Source organism: Botrytis fragariae (assembly GCF_013461495.1).
Source record: "Botrytis fragariae strain BVB16 chromosome Unknown tig00000012, whole genome shotgun sequence".
Lineage (NCBI taxonomy): Eukaryota > Fungi > Ascomycota > Leotiomycetes > Helotiales > Sclerotiniaceae > Botrytis > Botrytis fragariae.
The window spans coordinates 871,219-887,732 of NW_023500989.1; the positions used below are offsets into that span (position 1 = coordinate 871,219).

Below are 16,514 nucleotides of genomic sequence, written 5' to 3' on the forward strand. Positions count from 1 at the left end.
TGTCTCGGTTAAGATACTAATATTTAACTTTAAACTGTAATTGGTTAATTCTCCCGGATCTTACAGATTACACCTTCAATTTGTTGGGACAGGAAAGTGGAACCTTATTACTATTTGACACCCTCGGTCGGTCGTTACAGATCTGCCTACTTCATCGTACATACATAGATACATAAATATCTCGATTTCCGCATTACAACGAGGAGAGTTAGATTCGCTCCTAACACACTCGGTGTGTTCTACGACAAGAAGATTATTATCTTCTCGTCCCCTTCAGATATATCCTAATTTTCGACATATCATTTTCCGATGCATGATCCATTCCCTATCCCACCATGGCAATGGCTTAGCCAGGCCGTTCAGCCTTTTGCCGACTACTTCCACCTAACTACACTACCTCTCCACATTCACGAAGTTGTCGGATCATTTTTAGCATACACTTTTATAAACAAAGTCGTCGCACCCCAAGTTTCCATGCTCTTGTTCCCTGAGAAGTACTCGAAATTTTCGGCAGAACGAAAGCTCAACTGGGATGTACATGTGGTCTCACTATGCCAGAGTTCTCTTATCAATGTCCTGGCCTTGTGGGTTATGTTTGCGGATGAGGAGCGCAGCAACATGACAGCACAGGAACGTGTTCATGGATATACGGGTGCTGCTGGCATGATCCAGGGTCTGGCAACTGGCTACTTCCTCTGGGATTTGATGATCACCCTCCAGAATCTCAGAGTTTTTGGAATAGGAATGCTGGCACATGCGACTAGTGCTCTATTGGTTTTCTCTTTTGGTTTTGTGAGTCCCTGCAGTCCCCGATCAACAAACATTGCTAATGGATTTCATACAGAGACCATTCGTTAACTTTTATGGTTGCACATTTATTCTTTATGAGCTCTCCTCGCCCTTCCTCAACTTCCATTGGTTCTTCGACAAACTCGATATGACCGGATCTAAGCCCCAACTTTACAATGGAATTGCCCTCCTCTTTACCTTTTTCTGCTGCCGACTTGTGTGGGGAACATATCAGTCAGTTCGTGTTTACCAAGATGTATGGAGATCTATGCATAATCAGCCTGCATTCTCTGCCTCTATCAATATTGATGCACTCGCAAACGGGACTGCCTCTGCAGTTGATGCAGCAGCAGGTCATAGTGCGGCTCCACTCAAAAATGACATTATGCGCTTCGCCGACGACGAATTTATTCCTCTTTGGTTAGGGTTCACATATTTGGGAAGCAATCTTGTGCTCAACACTTTGAACTTTTACTGGTTCGGAAAAATGATCGAGGCCGTTAGAAAGAGATTCCAGCCCGCCAAAGAAGGCAGACAGAAGGACAAAGCTATTGCCATGAAGAGCACTGGTGCTAATGGCAAAATCAAAATCAGCGTTGAAGAAAGCGAGGTTCGTAGACGAAAAGGGTTGGGCGAAGACGAACCATTTGCGGCAGTCTCGTAATTTCGTTTGTTTATATGTCAGAGTGTGGAGAATTGCATGGTTTTGAACAACTGGTAATTGGCGTTCGTAAGGGCTTCCACTCGTTTGGTGCATCGAAAGTCCATGGTACTTAACTCCCTCCTGTGTTTCGAGAGTCTTTACGCTTCTTTCCAATTAGAATTATCCTATACATAAAGACACATCTTCAACTATGATTTATATTGCATTCACACCGCTTTGATTATGACTAGGTTAGTCTTTTTTTCGTACTTCAATTTTAACAAGCAGCCAGCTTTTTTATGGAATAGGTTTGAACTCCAGTGTAATGAAATTATGGTATAAACAAACTCCTTATTTATCACAAATAGAATTTGTCCCATATGTCCCTAACCCAAAGCAGCCCAGAAAAGAATTTAACCCGAAAGAAACACCTCAAACATTATCTACTCATCAGAAACTTAGTTATAAGCACCAGCCTGGGGACCGGCAACCATTCCAGGTTGAGGTTGATACCCATTTGCACCGGCATTCTTCTCGAGGAGAATGTAGTCCAGTTCCTTGCTCGTTTGCATCAATTCACAGCAGGCACAACAACAGGACCCCATGCAGCCGGTACAGGCGTTTCCTTCGAGACCTTGGGGTTGTGTTAGCTTTGATTTCTTGATTGGAAGGTGGGAATGGGAGAGGAGAGCTATGGGCGAGGTGGAAATATGAATAAGAAGGAACTAACCATGTTGCTTTTGCATCTTTTGACGATCAAGCATTTGCAATACGAATGAGAATCCTCCGATGGCAGCAAGACCGTACCAACCGCAGCACCAGCCATTACATGTCGAATAATCATCATCATTTCCGTGTTCAATACGATGGTGGTTGCGACCGGAGACGAAGCAGGGACAGCAGCATGCTTTGAGGCCTAGAATGGGTTGTTAGTAAGTTGGTTTGGAATGATACTTGAAATTGAAATTGGGAAACGTACAGAGATCGAATGGGGAGCAGCAAGCCCAGAAAGAGTTTTTGTATTCCGTAGGCATGGTGGTAATGGGAGAGTTGTGATGTGGAGGTCGTATTGAAAGTTATAGAAGAGATATCAACGAGCGATTGATAAAGGAAGAGAAGTTTATGTGCTACGAAGAAATTGTCTGAAAGAATTAGAAAAACTCGAAAATAGAGGATCACAGGTTATATTTGAAGTCATCTACACATTCCCATACAGGCATTACATGAAGGATTCACTTCCATACACAATATGGCTGATGCACTGGGCTTCACAATTAGAGCAAAAGAAAATATCCACCAGATTAGTAAATGCATCTCATACAAGGGTGAAGTTATAAAAAGAATATAACAGTTGGAAAAGTGTAGTAAGGCTGAAAAGTAATGCCTCATTCTCATTTCAAGGAGAGGCGGTAGCGGGGGCTGGGATTGGTGTATATAGCGAAGGAGCGAAGGATTGGGGGTCCAATCAATTATTGGTGTTGCTTTGAATATCATAAGCCCCTGATTATTGTACTCGGCTTTCTGCTTGAAGGATGGGCCAGATTTTTTTTTTGGTGAGACTTATGATAAGTTTTTATCATTATCGTACTTGAAATACCACATTGTGTTATCTGCACTTCACAGCAGATAGCTCTGGTTAGATGGTTGGCAGGGAGAGACGGTAACACGGCGTGTTTTTCTCCACTTTATGCTCACTGCACACTGCCACAGGAATTAATAAAGGTATGCAATAGAGATTAATTGGCATGAAATGCGAAGAGTAATAGATATTTGCAAGTTAGGAGACCTCAGCCTCATGTCAAACCTAAGAATAACTACCTAGGTACTAGGTAGGATAGGGATTAGATGGTAAGCGAGGTAAGCTTACTATTCGATATTGTAGGAAGACCAAAGTAATTACTTCAGATGTAAGATGGAATGACATTCAAGCTGTTTCGAATGTGGCTTATTATTGTTCCTGTCAGGATTATCTTTTCGGTTTACGGCTAGAGGGGTGGTTAGGTTTAGATTCGAGGAGGTGAGAGGAAGGTACAGGGTAGAGTACTAAAAGTGTAAATTGTATTGTGAATTGGTTAGCTATAAAGATATACTGTTCCTTGGTGTTCTTCAAGTTATGTTTTTGAGTTGAACACCTTGAGCATGAAGTACAGTACATACTAGTACTCTCCGTAGGCGAAAAGTCTGACGAAGTTCAAGTACCACCAAAGCACCTTCAAATGATGTTTTGGAAAATTTCAAACGAGAACGGCCTTCAGTTTTGTTATTGCTGATACATCTAATTAGTCTGAGGATGACGGGCGCGATTTGAACTACTTCATTCAAAACTTGGTCACTCAGGCCTTTCAATAACGGGTTGTGTGGTCGTCGTCTCTCACCACAATCATAGTTTATATGGTAGGAATGGCTAGCTGGAATATGGACGGCTTCATGTGCTGTTGCCAAAATGGCAAATTATTCTGACGGCTATGAAATGGAGCATATCTTATGATCAAGAAGGATGAGGATGGAAGGAGGATAACATATTGTAAGAGGTCCGCTAAATTATATGTTAGCAGATTGGCCAACCTACCGTCGTATATTGCGGTAGGTAAGGCAAGGGTTATAAATCGATTATGCCCGTCACCAAATGACATTTAGTGACGACGCCATGTGTATGGCCGACAACTCAATATAGTCATACCGTCACATCAATGGCACGATCACTGCGCTATGCAAGATATTTATACCGAGAGCATATTGTAGGATTCTTAATATCAAATAATATCTAGGGATCATATGAAAATGTGAGTGGCACGAAATGATGATGCAGTTTGAACCATAAGGCAAGGCTACTTATCCGCACCCCTGTCTAGTACCGGAAATTGTGGGGAAAACTTTATGTTCATCTATCGCCAACTTGAGCATATGAACATTGCGATGATGTTGAATTTGCTGGAAAAGATCTTGACAAACGAACAATTCCTTTAAACATGATCTGAGTAACTTCAATAAGATATCCCAATATATTATATCAATTTCTTCGCGGGCTCCGTTTCAGAACTACTCATTGGAAAAGATCGAATAATCGATTTGGGGAAATTAGGTGCTGTTGTTGGATTGTGCCTAAATATGTCCATATTGCCGACCTCGGCTGCTCCTTTCAACTCTTCAAAAGACATCATTGATCTCGTTTGATGGTATAGAGTTTCAAAATATCAATCGATTGTGCTTGAATTGTCTCTGCTTCAAAGAGCTTGACGGTGGATCATGGGAAGAATGAAACCAATGGCTCGAGGCCCATGGTCCTTGGCAGATTCGTATGGTATGTTTGTTAATTTCTGTTCTGTGTAATTTCCAACCACCGCATCTAACATGCACCTACAGACTTCATATCCACCTTCCTCAACGGATCCATAACCCGCAGATGTCCCTCGACCGCGAGCCGTAGTTCCGTAACACAAGTCGGTAGACTGGCATTCAGCACGTCACACTCATCTCCCAGGCATCGTATCAGAAATCGCAGATCAGGCAAACAAACAGGCCTGCATCAGGAAGGACAGAGTAGATGGTTTCACGACTACTTCACGACGCATCTTCCCTCTTCATCTCTCCATCCTGACTCTCGGTCGAGCGGCCCGCACCACAAGTTGCCAAGATCGGCATCAACACCACATACGCTCGGCTCAGGACCTTCTCCAGCTGCAGCTCCACCAACTATCGGAACATCTAGAGAACTCACTGTCGTGCGAATACCTCTACGAAGCGCGAAACATCATTTTGGAGTTTCTGTTTCCCGCGGTACGAGACCATACAATGAAGATACATACCAGGCAGGAACGATAGAGATCCCAGCATTTGCAAAGCGGGCTCCTATAAGTCTAAATCGTTCGAATTCCAAAAGCATCACAAGTGGCGGTACATCGGCAGATGGTGCGAGCGGAGATCCACAAGTTTTCTATTTTGGTGTATTTGATGGGCATGGGGGAAATGAGTGTAGCGATTTTTTACGGGAGGAGCTACACAAATATATCGAGTCGACGGCAGAAATATTTAAGCTTCCTTCAAGTTTAGACAAGAAGGCGAAAGTGCCCAATTCGGGCACGTCTGTGGCAAGCAAGGAAGGGCAGGATGACGGATCAGGAACACCGATTTCTCAGCAAATTTCTAATAAAATTAAAGCAATCGAGTTGGAAAAATCACTTGTTTCAGATTGGAAAATAACAGTCGGTGGATATTTCCGCCGCTTCAAGCCGGAGTATTTCGATCTTCTTGATTCTATGGAAGGAGAGCCAATAAGGAAACCTGTTTCGATCGAGGCAGCCTTAATGTATGCTTTTTTGAAAGCAGATTTAGATTTCATATCAGCACAAGCCCGGAAACCTAGTCCGGATGATAATAACACCGACTCGCCTTTGAACGCGGACGAAATCCTAGGGGAGCCGGCGCGTTATTCCTCTCCACATCGCATTGGAGGCCCTACGCGCTTTGTTGGCGGCTCAACTGCTTCAGTTGCTATGATATCTACCCCAACACCGACTCCTTTCTGGCATCCATCTTCCCCTTCGACACTGATGGTCGCCCACGTAGGTGATACTCGCATAATACTTTGTGAGACTTTGACTGGGTTGGCCAAACCTGTGACTACCAATCATCATCCAAGTTCACCAATTGAAGGAGGAAGACTAAGACGATATGCTGCGACATTTGTCACAGATTCATTTGGTGAAGAGCGCATGTCTGGATTGGCTAATACAAGAGCATTCGGTGATATGCGTTCCAAGCGCATAGGCGTTTCTGCCGAGCCGGAAATTAGACGTGTAGAGATATCTCCTGCTGAATACAGCTTTTTGGTCTTGGTTTCCGATGGTGTTAGCGGCACATTGAGTGACCAAGAAATTGTGGATGTTGTGAAGGAGGCAAAAACGCCAGAACAAGGGGCGAGAGATATTGTCAGTTTTTCCACGGAAGTGAGTAAAGAAGGAGATAATGCCACATGCTTGGTTGTTAGGCTTGGGGGCTGGGAGAGAAGAATTGAAGGTGGAATGGGAAGTATGGGGACTAAGGAGGTTAGAGATTATAAGAAGGGTGACGCGATGGATCCTAGGAGAGCTAGAACTTAGGGTTAATAGTACATATGAACATATAGACTGTATAGCTAGAGTTAAATTGTATATATTTAACATGTACCCGTCGCAACTCACTTGCGATTGCCTTTGAGTTCCTCTTAACAAAGTTTAGACGTGAAAAATTGGCGAGCCCTGTACCAGTTTCGGAACCTTAAATTAGACGGACCCCTTACGTCATATTCACATGATATGATTTCAATGTCAGTTTTAAACTTCGGAAATCGAAGCATGTCAACAACGTACAATCATGTCTTCAAAAGTCGACCCAGCCATTGCAAAAGCTCTCTCTCTTGATCCTTCTTCGGCAACGATATCCAAGCATGGCGGCGGCGGGTTCGCCAGAACATTCAAGATAAGTGGTACAGTTGATGGAAGGCAAAAGTTCTTCTTTGTGAAGACTGGGGGGAAGGATAGCGAAGAGATGTTTGCGGGTATGTATGCATATTAGCTACGTTATTTCTGGCTTCTGGGCCAAATTTCATAGCTTCTCAATGATTCAATGTGTGTCTCAATCACGTGCTCACAATTTATTCAAGGAGAACACGCCTCCCTCAACGCAATCCACTCCATTGTTCCAAACCTCTGTCCACAATCATATGCCCATGGGCCTCTAGAATCCGGAGCAGGATTTTTCCTCGCTACAGACTTCTTGGATTTGAACTCACGAGATGCAAAATCTACACCTGGTTCGGGTGAATCTCTAGCGAGAAAATTGGCAAAGTTGCATAGTGTATCTGCACCGATCCCAGAAGGATATCAGGAGCCGCAATTTGGATTTCCTGTTACGACATGTTGTGGGGAAACGAAACAAGATAATAGTTTTAAGGAGAGTTGGGCGGAGTTTTATGGGGATAATAGGCTGAGGGGGATTGTTAAGAAGGCGGAGAGAAATAATGGGAAAGATGGGGAGTTAAGGAAATTGGTAGAAGAGGTTGTGGAAAGTGTTGTACCGAGATTGTTAGGGGATGAAAATTTGAGAGGGAGTGATGGACAGAAGATCAAACCGGTGGTTGTACATGGAGATTTATGGAGTGGGAATCATGGGACTGGACGGATTGGGGAGGGAGGAGTAGAGGAGGTGATTTATGATTCGAGTGCTAGTTGGAGTCATGCGGAGTTTGAGGCGGGAATTATGAGGATGTTTGGAGGGTTTGGGAGTGCATTTTGGAGAGAATATCATGAGGTTAGGCCGAAGGATGAACCGCGAGAAGAGTGGGAGGATAGGTGTGCGTTGTATGAATTGTGAGTATATTGATTTTTGATTTGTGATTTGTAATTTGTGGGTTGGAATAAAATGGATCAAAGTTGCTGATTTGTGATCTAGGTATCATCATCTAAATCATTATGCGATGTTTGGGGGTGGATATAAGGGGGGTGCTATGAATATTATGAGGAGACTTCTGCAGAAGTATGGAGAGGAAACTTGATACAGGAATCAAGCACTTAAGTATTAGTCTTTTGTCACAAAGAAGTAACGATATTTCATATACATTCTGAAAACTTCCAAAAAAAGACTTATCATCTTTTGAAGAAGCATGAAAAGGATATTTGCTGTGAACCATGTAGCTGCATAGTAGTTGTGACTCTCCGGGGAAGAACGTGAGCGTGGATGACTTTTTGATCTAAGCAGAACCTGTTGACGACATTCCAGTATCCAAGGTGATGGGAACTGAGAATGGGTTATTGAGCTATCCTCAATATCAGGTGATACTGCATCCTAACTGAGTATAGTTCAAACTTGGCACTTGGCATTCAATCAAAACTGATTGGCGCCATTGTCTTTTTTCTAAATAATTTGAATCAACCACATCGTAACCGCTTAGAAATTGTAGTGACCCCCGCGCAACTAAACAAAATTTTGCTCACTTCTGCTACTACTGTCTTCAAGCAACCCTAAATTTTCTTATTCCTCTCGATGATGCCTGCATCGGATCACCTCTAGACTCTGTTCACAAATAAATGCTCTACAAGTGGTAGCGGGTATTCAAGGAAATTGCGTTGATAGGATGTTTTGATTGCAGAAACTATTTCATCTTAAATGTCATCGAACAAGTCCACCTTACACTCTTTCAAACTAAATGTATCGAAGTGGTCTAAGCGGAATACAAGCGTGATAGAGCAGACTATATTCCTATATCGTTGGCTTCGTTGGCTCAACATATTCTTCCACCCATTGTGTTTCGATAAACTCTGGACAGTGTTCGATCTGCACACTATAATCACGCTTTCCTCCAATCACATTGATTCCATGCTCAAGTGCGTGTGTAATCTTTCAGGGTCAATAGAGACAATGGAGACTATGAACATGAGAATGATTAGTTCAAGTGATTGTAGTCGCCCGATTGAAGGGACGTATTTGAAACCTATTGCTACTATCAAAGGGCAGGAAATATTACAATCGACACACAAAACACTTTTATTGTCACTGGCAGTCCTGGCTGACGAGTCTTGAGGTAATTCTTAACTTCTTCATCGATGATCGAGCATCCTGATTCGTGAGATGGTCAGCCAGCTCTATGCAAGCTCTCTTAGCACTGACTGTGCCGGACACCTTTCCTGCATTTATTTGGTTCAGATGCTTAATTAATAACAATTGTGGCAGCTATCGGCATTTTTTCGGGAATTATTTGGTCAATTTTAGCCGTTGTTTCTGCAAACTCATCCGAGGATTGTCTAGAAACCCGGCTATTCCTGGCGCAAACTCCAGAGGTTTGCTTCTTGTCTTTCTTTGTTGCCTCCATCTTTCCAATCAACCCATACCTATCCATGTCAATTTATGGCCCGTGCTTCTCAATCCACACACACGGGAAACCGCCCTCGTTGCACTTTTTGCGCCGTAAACGACACGTCCAGCACCCGCTGTCGGTCTGCTGTGGAATATTGCATGAAACGAAATACAAAAGAAATCTTTAGTTATAGGGGAGCTTTGGTAGCAGCTCATATGTAAGAATACTGTCATTTATACTTCGTACAATATGTCGTATATTATTGATTGGGAACAAAAGAAGCGACCAGCACAAACTGATGCAGCTCTCTTGAAGAGGCAGGTAGTTTTGTGTCTTCTATTGGACAGCGATAAGAACCAAACTGCCGGGTACTAAGTAATTCATTAACTGTCAGGTACAAGCGAGATTTCTTTGCGTCTATCAAGCTTCCTGGTGCTTTAGCGAGCTTTATGTGCATGGATCGGATCCTCTTTCGGATAAGCTTCAGATAGCAACTAATATAAACAAGCAACCAGTTGAACACAGGACAATATGTATACTCTGAAAACTGCCAAGTGTATTAGTTTGTTATCACAATGCCGTGTTCATTCACACAGGAGTTGGCATACGGGCCCGTCGTTCTTCAGTGTCGCAGACCTTTTGACTTCACTCTGCTTTTTGAGGAAATCTTTTTCACAATACTCCCATCATGTCTCTTTCTAATCCTTGCCGCTATAAGAGTGTTTGCAATTCACAACCAACCTCTCTTAGTCCGACGGGGTACACTGTATTCCCTTAAGCTTGTCAGTCAAAGTCCCTCAACTTTCTCTTAGTAGATCTTCATATTATACTTTAATTCGAAGTAGCTAATATATATGTAGATTGCAGTGATAATCTTCGCGATAATTCAGCTCGTCACTCTAGTATTGGTTTGTAGTAATTATGCCAGAACTTTTCTTTCGGTACCTGCGACCACATTGTCAATGGTGGCCGCGATCTTCTTGGCGCTTTTGTCGCATTTTGAGCATACGCGTTCACTTTCTCCATCATTTACAATTGGCTCGTACTTGTGCATCACTTTCCTGCCCAGAGCTGTAATTACGCGGACTTATTGGCTCCTTGCCAACGCTGACACAGGCTACATACACGTTGCTGAGGCCAGTTCGGTTGCACTTCTCTTCCAAATTATCATCATCGTTCTTGAAAGCTGGAGCAAAGAGCAGTGGCTTTTTGAAAATACAAAAGTTGCGGCCGAAGAGTTGGCTAGCTTTGTGGATCGCTCGCTATTTGCTTGGCTTGACAAGCTACTCCTCCACGGATACAGACAAAAGCTCACATTGCTTGATCTACAACCGATTGATCAGACTCTAGGTACATTCCGTCTAGCGAATGACTTTCATGACATCCAGAAGCATCCAAAGCGTGAGTATCCATCATAAGCCATTTCCTCTAATCACCGCCCCTGACTTTTCATATCCAGTTAGGCGCTTCGGTCTTCTAGGCATAACTTTACGATGCTCGGGTTCATCCATATTCTTTCCTGTGCTACCACGACTTTGTCTTACTGGCTTCAGCTTTGCACAACCATTCTTGGCCACATCTTTGATTGCATATTTTGAGAATGAAGGATCCACCACTTTGAATGCGGGGTATGGATTGATTGGAGCCTCCTTCCTTACCTATACTGGAATTGCGGTAGGCAGACTTATCCGTCTTTTCTGATCAATACAATGCTTATTGATCCGAATAGATATCTACTGGATGGTACTGGCATATGTCGTACAAATATGCCACAAAACTACGTGGTGGTTTAATTGCAAAGATCTCTGATAAGTTGTTGAGGCTCAAGCAGGAGACAGGTCTTGAGTCAAAAGTTTTCACTCTCGTAATTGCAGATGTTGACAAAATAATCAGTGCTTCCGCATATATACATGAAATATGGGCGGTGGTTCTAGAAACTGGTTTAGCAACATGGCTGCTCTGGAGACAAATTGGACCCTCGAGCCTGACTGTCCTGGCAGTCGCGTTGAGTCAGTTTCCTCCACCCATAAACATGTGTATCTTCTGACACTTCTCTATTAGTTTGTGCAATGGGATCAACTTTTCTCGGAAAACACGTTGGCAAGGCACAGCAAACTTGGCTCGCAGGTACAGAGAAGAGAATCGCGGCAACAAAGAAAATGCTGTCTTCTCTCAAGGCAATTAAAATGATGGGCTCCGGACAGCGTGTACGAATGGCCATTGAGAAATTTCGGGATCTCGAATTTGTGGCCTCCAAGTCATTTCGTACACTATTGATTGGAAGTTTAATCTCATGTGAGTGCACCAATACTCAGGATTCTACATGTATCTGCTAACATGTGCTATAAGCGTACTCCACTCTCACATTGGCGCCCGTTGTTGCGTTTGGAACATATATTGGTTCCACTAGAGCTACGAATGGAGACTTCAATGCCTCGAGATTATTCGGTTCCCTTATTCTCATTAACCTGCTTGCATCACCACTCATACGAATTTTACAAATTCTCCCGCATTTTGGAGCCGCGTTTGGATGCTTCTCTCGTGTGGAAGACTTCTTTGAGAAATCAGAAGTCATTGACTCCAGAGTAATTGTAGTTGATGGAATCAAGCCCGGGGACGACTACAAGACTGAGTTTGTAGGTAAGGAAGAAGTATTGAGCCAGGAGAAGGAAGAATATCCAGTAAAATCAAAGGATCTTTCAATATTATCCATGCGGCACGCAAGCTTGGGCTGGAGCACTGAAACAATTCTGCATGATATCAATTTTGAAATTGTTGCAGGTCAACACGTCGCTGTTACTGGTCCTGTCGGTTGCGGTAAGTCACTCTTGTTACAAGCAATACTTGGTGAAGTCGAACTTAAGGCTGGAACTATGCATGTTGGAGGCGTAGGTATCGGGTATTGTAGCCAAAATCCTTGGCTAAAAAATGTTTCCGCATACGAAAATGCATTTAGAAGCGCACCCAGCGACAAATCATGGGAGAATTTGGTTGCTGATAGTTGTAATCTCGGCGGCTTATTGAATGTAGAAAGTGCGCACCAGACTGTTGGAAGTGGTGGAGCTAAAATAAGTGGTGGTGAACGCCAGCGACTGGTAAGTCGCTCTATTCCACACATGAAACTTCGACTTACGGAATTCAGGCTTTAGCACGTGCGATTGCAACTCGACCTGCAATCTTACTACTAGATGATGTTTTCAGTGCTATAGATAAAACTACAAAAACTTCCATGCAAGAAAAGTTGTTCGGGCGGAAAGGTATTTTGCGCGAGCAAAGAACTACAGTTATTAATGTTACTCAGGACCGTAAGCAGGCCCTTGGACGAAAATTATATCATCCTCTAATCCTCTGTAGAACAATTCATAGAAGCTGCCGATATGGTTCTTCGAATAGACGATGCAGGAAGCCTCCAGCAGTTGCAGCCCATAGCTTGCACAATTCAGTCCACGGTGGAAGATAAAATTGAGGGGAAACCAATCAATGCTACACAGTCCAGCCCTGGGTCTCAATCTCGATCAAAAAGTGACCATTCCGACCCAACTAAAATCACAGATAAGAGGGTCTACCAAGCGTATCTCCTTTCTATTGGGCGTTCAAACATAACTATCTTCTTCATTGGTGCCATCATATTTGCCTTCACTTTTAGGTTCCCCAGTATGTTTTATTCTAAGCGACTACTTGATTATCATAACCATTAACAAAGAATTAGACATATGGGCAGAGTGGTGGTCTAATGCAAATACTGGCATCTCGACAAGAAGCGTTGAGTACTGGATGGGTATCTACGCATTCTTAAATTTGCTTCCACTGATCGCCATAAGTCTTTGGGTAGCGTGAGTTTATCCCTGGTCTAGAAATTTACCTAAGCTAATTCATTGTAGTCACCTCATGCTCAAAATTATTCCAACTTCAGGTATTGGGCTACATGGTAAACTACTCCGATCTGTTCTCAATGCACCTTTCATCTTCATCAGCACCATCGATTCCGGAAGCCTTATAAATAGATTCAACCAAGACCTCATGCTTGTTGATACCCAACTTCCATTCCAGCTTCTGAACACTGTTTCTGGATTATTCGCTGCTATTCTCCAGGCAATCTTAATCACGATTTCTGCTGTTTACATCGTTGCTATCCTTCCTGTCCTGGCAGCCGTGCTTTTTTTGATCCAAAATTTCTACTTACGAACATCGAAACAGCTTCGACAACTTGATTTAGAATCCAAGGCTGGATTGCACACGATGATCGCAGAGGTATATGAAGGACTGGTGACAATTAGGGCCCATGGCTGGCAGAATATTATGCAAGGAGAGTTTTACGAGAAGCTGGAAAGATCACAAGAGCCAATATATCTTCTCTACATGGTACAGACTTGGCTTCAGTTGACGCTGAATCTAGTAGTTGCCGGGCTCGCAGTAGTAGTGGTTGGTGTGGCCATTGGGTTGCGCCACAAGACAAGTGCCGGAGGAATTGGAGTAGCATTTTTTAATCTGGTAAGTTTGGGAGAATCACTGACACAGACCATTCAATCTTGGACAGCTCTAGAGACTTCTCTAGGAGCTATTGCCAGAATTGAAGCCTTTGAGCAAGAAACACCTGTAGAGCCAGAGGTTACATCGCCGACTGATGTACCCATGTCATGGCCAACCTCAGGTCAGCTGAGTTTTGAAAACGTTTGGACAAGCTATAACCTCGATGTAGAAAAGCCTTCATGGAGTTTACGAGGAATGACATTGAAAATTGACTCTGGTGAGAGGATTGCTATTTGTGGTCGTAGTGGTTCTGGAAAGTCGACTTTGTTGCTATCCCTCTTGGCACTGATTGAAACAACGAAAGGTTCCATCTATCTTGACGGTATCGATATCTCAAAAGTCCAACGATATGTTTTACGATCCAAACTTCATGTTATATCACAAGACGCGTTCACAGATGGAGAAATCATTCGCGATGCACTAGATCCGGCTGGAAAATTGTCTGATGAGACCATCAACGATGCCCTGCGTGATTGTGCTTTGCTGAATAAAATCAATGCATCAGGATCTCTCTCTGCCAATCTAGGCGATGTAACTCTATCAGTTGGCGAAACCCAACTTTTTGTCCTAGCCCGAACTATTCTTGGAATCGAGGACTCTAATAAAGGGGGTATCGTACTACTGGATGAAGCCACTAGCAGGTAAGAGACCACCAATTTTATTGAAACTCAATGGGAACTAACAGACTGACAAGTATCGATGTCGCCACTGAGCGGAAAATAATGAATGTTGTCGCCAAAAGACTGCAAGGAAAGACTGTGATCTCAGTTTTACATCGTCTCGAGGCCGCGGTTGAATTTGACAAAATCTTGGTTTTGGAGAAGGGCGAAATGGCACATTTCGGACCCCCAGAAGAGGTCATTAGAGATTCTGATTTATTTTCCTCCTTCAGAAACTGAAATTGAGCTTGGAAGATATTGTATTAGCATACGGACAAAAGTCTATCTTTTCAACATCTTTAATAGTTCTTGACCACGCCCAAACTTTGCTCTTAGTCCCCCAACGTAGGTTGGGTTTTACAGGAGAATTTTTGTATAATTGATTTTGGGTGGTTCAAGATGTTCAGGACCACGAGGGGATTGGGCTATGGAGGTTGTTGGAGAGAATCATTTGGTGTCTCTATAGCATAGAATGTTATGGGTAACTTTGCCAAGCGAAATCTATCATGAATGAACGTATCACAATGAGCCATTGGGTGAAATCAAATGCTGTCACTGAAATTGCTCGCAGAGAAAATCGCCAAATGCAGTGGGGTTTCTTTTAATATTACTGCAAACTACAGCGACACTGTATCGAACACAATTCAAGGCCTCCATACTGCAGGCAAATCTCATACGCTAAGTGCAAGTTGAAATGTATTCCATAACTTTTCGACTTCGTGCATCATTCCCCATGTGATAAGACGAGTTAGGAGAGTGTCAGCACTCTGCAATGAACTCCATAGGTAACTGGATGAACTGGACTCGCTACAAGGTGCGTCAGAAATGTAGCGAGACTGGCTTTAGATGTACGCTCCTCTCTCTCTTCCACTCCACCTGCATTTTGCGGCGCGGACCGCGCTGTAAGCGAGCCAACCAACTTTTCAGTGGTGACTCTGTGGCCCCAAGATCTTCAAACGCCAATGGAATCTCAGGCCTCAACGATCATTTCATATTTCCAAGCGCACTGAAAAAGAATAACTATCTCGCCTGCTTCAGCTCAGAGCTCGATTGAAAGGACACAGCCTTAACAATTAAAGGCAAAATCTCTCGAGTCTGGAACGCGGCCACTCACTATGAAATTTACATCTCCTGGGTCTCTTGATTCATTCTATTTCACCGGGTTGAAAACCCACAGGGATCACTTGGTCCAATGGAGATTGACATAAAAGTCAAAGCAGAGAGTGTCAACTATCTTGATCTGCTCACGGCCTGCCCGGGGACATGTCGACACCCACAGACCCATGAGATGTGCTTGTGCAAATGTGGTGACCCGAGCCGGACCAGGTAGTACCCTCAATTGCTGGTGCCGACCGAGAATATCAATACTTCGATACCGTTTTACGAGTACGGTGTCGATTCTCTGCTTGTCATGGAGCTCTGAGATTAGTTTTGAGAGAACTGAGAGCTGATGTGGCGGTGTTTGACATTGTGGATTCTGCGAGTTTCGAGGCTTTTTGCTCACTTGTGGTGTAGAGGAGTGAACCGAGCCGAATGCTTCAGTGGACGAGACGGATGGACAGAACCTTTCTTGAGCAGAATTCTTCATGGGGGAAACAAGAAGACAATAATGCATGTAAAGGAATAGCCTCTCCGTGGGGAATGGTGGGAAGCTGACATGGTAGAATTGAGACTATATTGGCTACCTATGTAGTGATTACTCAGGATCCAAGATTCCATGGAAGTGCGAAGCTCTCATAGCAAGATACTCACATAGTAGTCCCAAGCTAGATTAGAGTAGAGTGCACGTGCTACGTAGGAGACTCTATCACTTCGATATCACATTCCAATATGGAAATCTTGCCGTTTGTATGGAGTCTTTTTTCCCCCATACACATGTTTTATCCATTGTGACGATATATTATCAACTGCCCTTGCTGTTAACATCGTCATGATCATACCCTTGTCATTCGATGATCAATAGAATGATTCACTTTTTAGTGGTGAAATTGTGCCAACAGCATTAACGACCTCGGGACGAAGAAGCCTTGTGTATTGGTGGAAGTAGGTAGGTAGATATTTT

General features: G+C 43.4%; 6 protein-coding genes across 6 annotated transcripts; 5 read left to right on the forward strand and 1 right to left on the reverse strand.

Annotated features, from left to right (window-relative positions):
- Nucleotides 1-309: 309 nt before the first annotated feature.
- Bfra_002497 (putative tlc domain-containing protein) lies at nt 310-1,453 on the forward strand (the record flags this gene model as incomplete). The annotated part of the gene is made up of 2 exons (XM_037332915.1): nt 310-792; nt 845-1,453. 2 exons carry the CDS (start codon nt 310-312, stop codon nt 1,451-1,453), a joined length of 1,092 nt encoding a protein of 363 aa, XP_037195043.1.
- A 437-nt stretch (nt 1,454-1,890) lies between these two features.
- Nucleotides 1,891-2,466, reverse strand: Bfra_002498 (putative plac8 family protein; the record flags this gene model as incomplete). Its single annotated transcript, XM_037332916.1, has 3 exons — nt 1,891-2,066; nt 2,163-2,348; nt 2,412-2,466. 3 exons carry the CDS (start codon nt 2,464-2,466, stop codon nt 1,891-1,893), a joined length of 417 nt encoding a protein of 138 aa, XP_037195044.1.
- A 2,212-nt stretch (nt 2,467-4,678) lies between these two features.
- On the forward strand, nt 4,679-6,531 carry Bfra_002499 (putative protein phosphatase 2c protein; the record flags this gene model as incomplete). The annotated part of the gene is made up of 2 exons (XM_037332917.1): nt 4,679-4,733; nt 4,796-6,531. 2 exons carry the CDS (start codon nt 4,679-4,681, stop codon nt 6,529-6,531), a joined length of 1,791 nt encoding a protein of 596 aa, XP_037195045.1.
- Nucleotides 6,532-6,784: 253 nt separating this feature from the next.
- On the forward strand, nt 6,785-7,964 carry Bfra_002500 (putative phosphotransferase enzyme family protein; the record flags this gene model as incomplete). The annotated part of the gene is made up of 3 exons (XM_037332918.1): nt 6,785-6,968; nt 7,074-7,779; nt 7,862-7,964. 3 exons carry the CDS (start codon nt 6,785-6,787, stop codon nt 7,962-7,964), a joined length of 993 nt encoding a protein of 330 aa, XP_037195046.1.
- A 2,261-nt stretch (nt 7,965-10,225) lies between these two features.
- On the forward strand, nt 10,226-15,506 carry Bfra_002501 (putative abc multidrug protein; the record flags this gene model as incomplete). The annotated part of the gene is made up of 13 exons (XM_037332919.1): nt 10,226-10,664; nt 10,723-10,937; nt 10,993-11,272; nt 11,325-11,558; nt 11,613-12,358; nt 12,406-12,568; nt 12,618-12,917; nt 12,973-13,096; nt 13,145-13,754; nt 13,782-14,434; nt 14,488-14,650; nt 14,686-14,732; nt 15,380-15,506. 13 exons carry the CDS (start codon nt 10,226-10,228, stop codon nt 15,504-15,506), a joined length of 4,101 nt encoding a protein of 1,366 aa, XP_037195047.1.
- A 61-nt stretch (nt 15,507-15,567) lies between these two features.
- Bfra_002502 (uncharacterized protein) lies at nt 15,568-15,967 on the forward strand (the record flags this gene model as incomplete). Its single annotated transcript, XM_037332920.1, has 3 exons — nt 15,568-15,639; nt 15,664-15,778; nt 15,810-15,967. 3 exons carry the CDS (start codon nt 15,568-15,570, stop codon nt 15,965-15,967), a joined length of 345 nt encoding a protein of 114 aa, XP_037195048.1.
- Between the last annotated feature and the right edge of the window lie 547 nt (nt 15,968-16,514).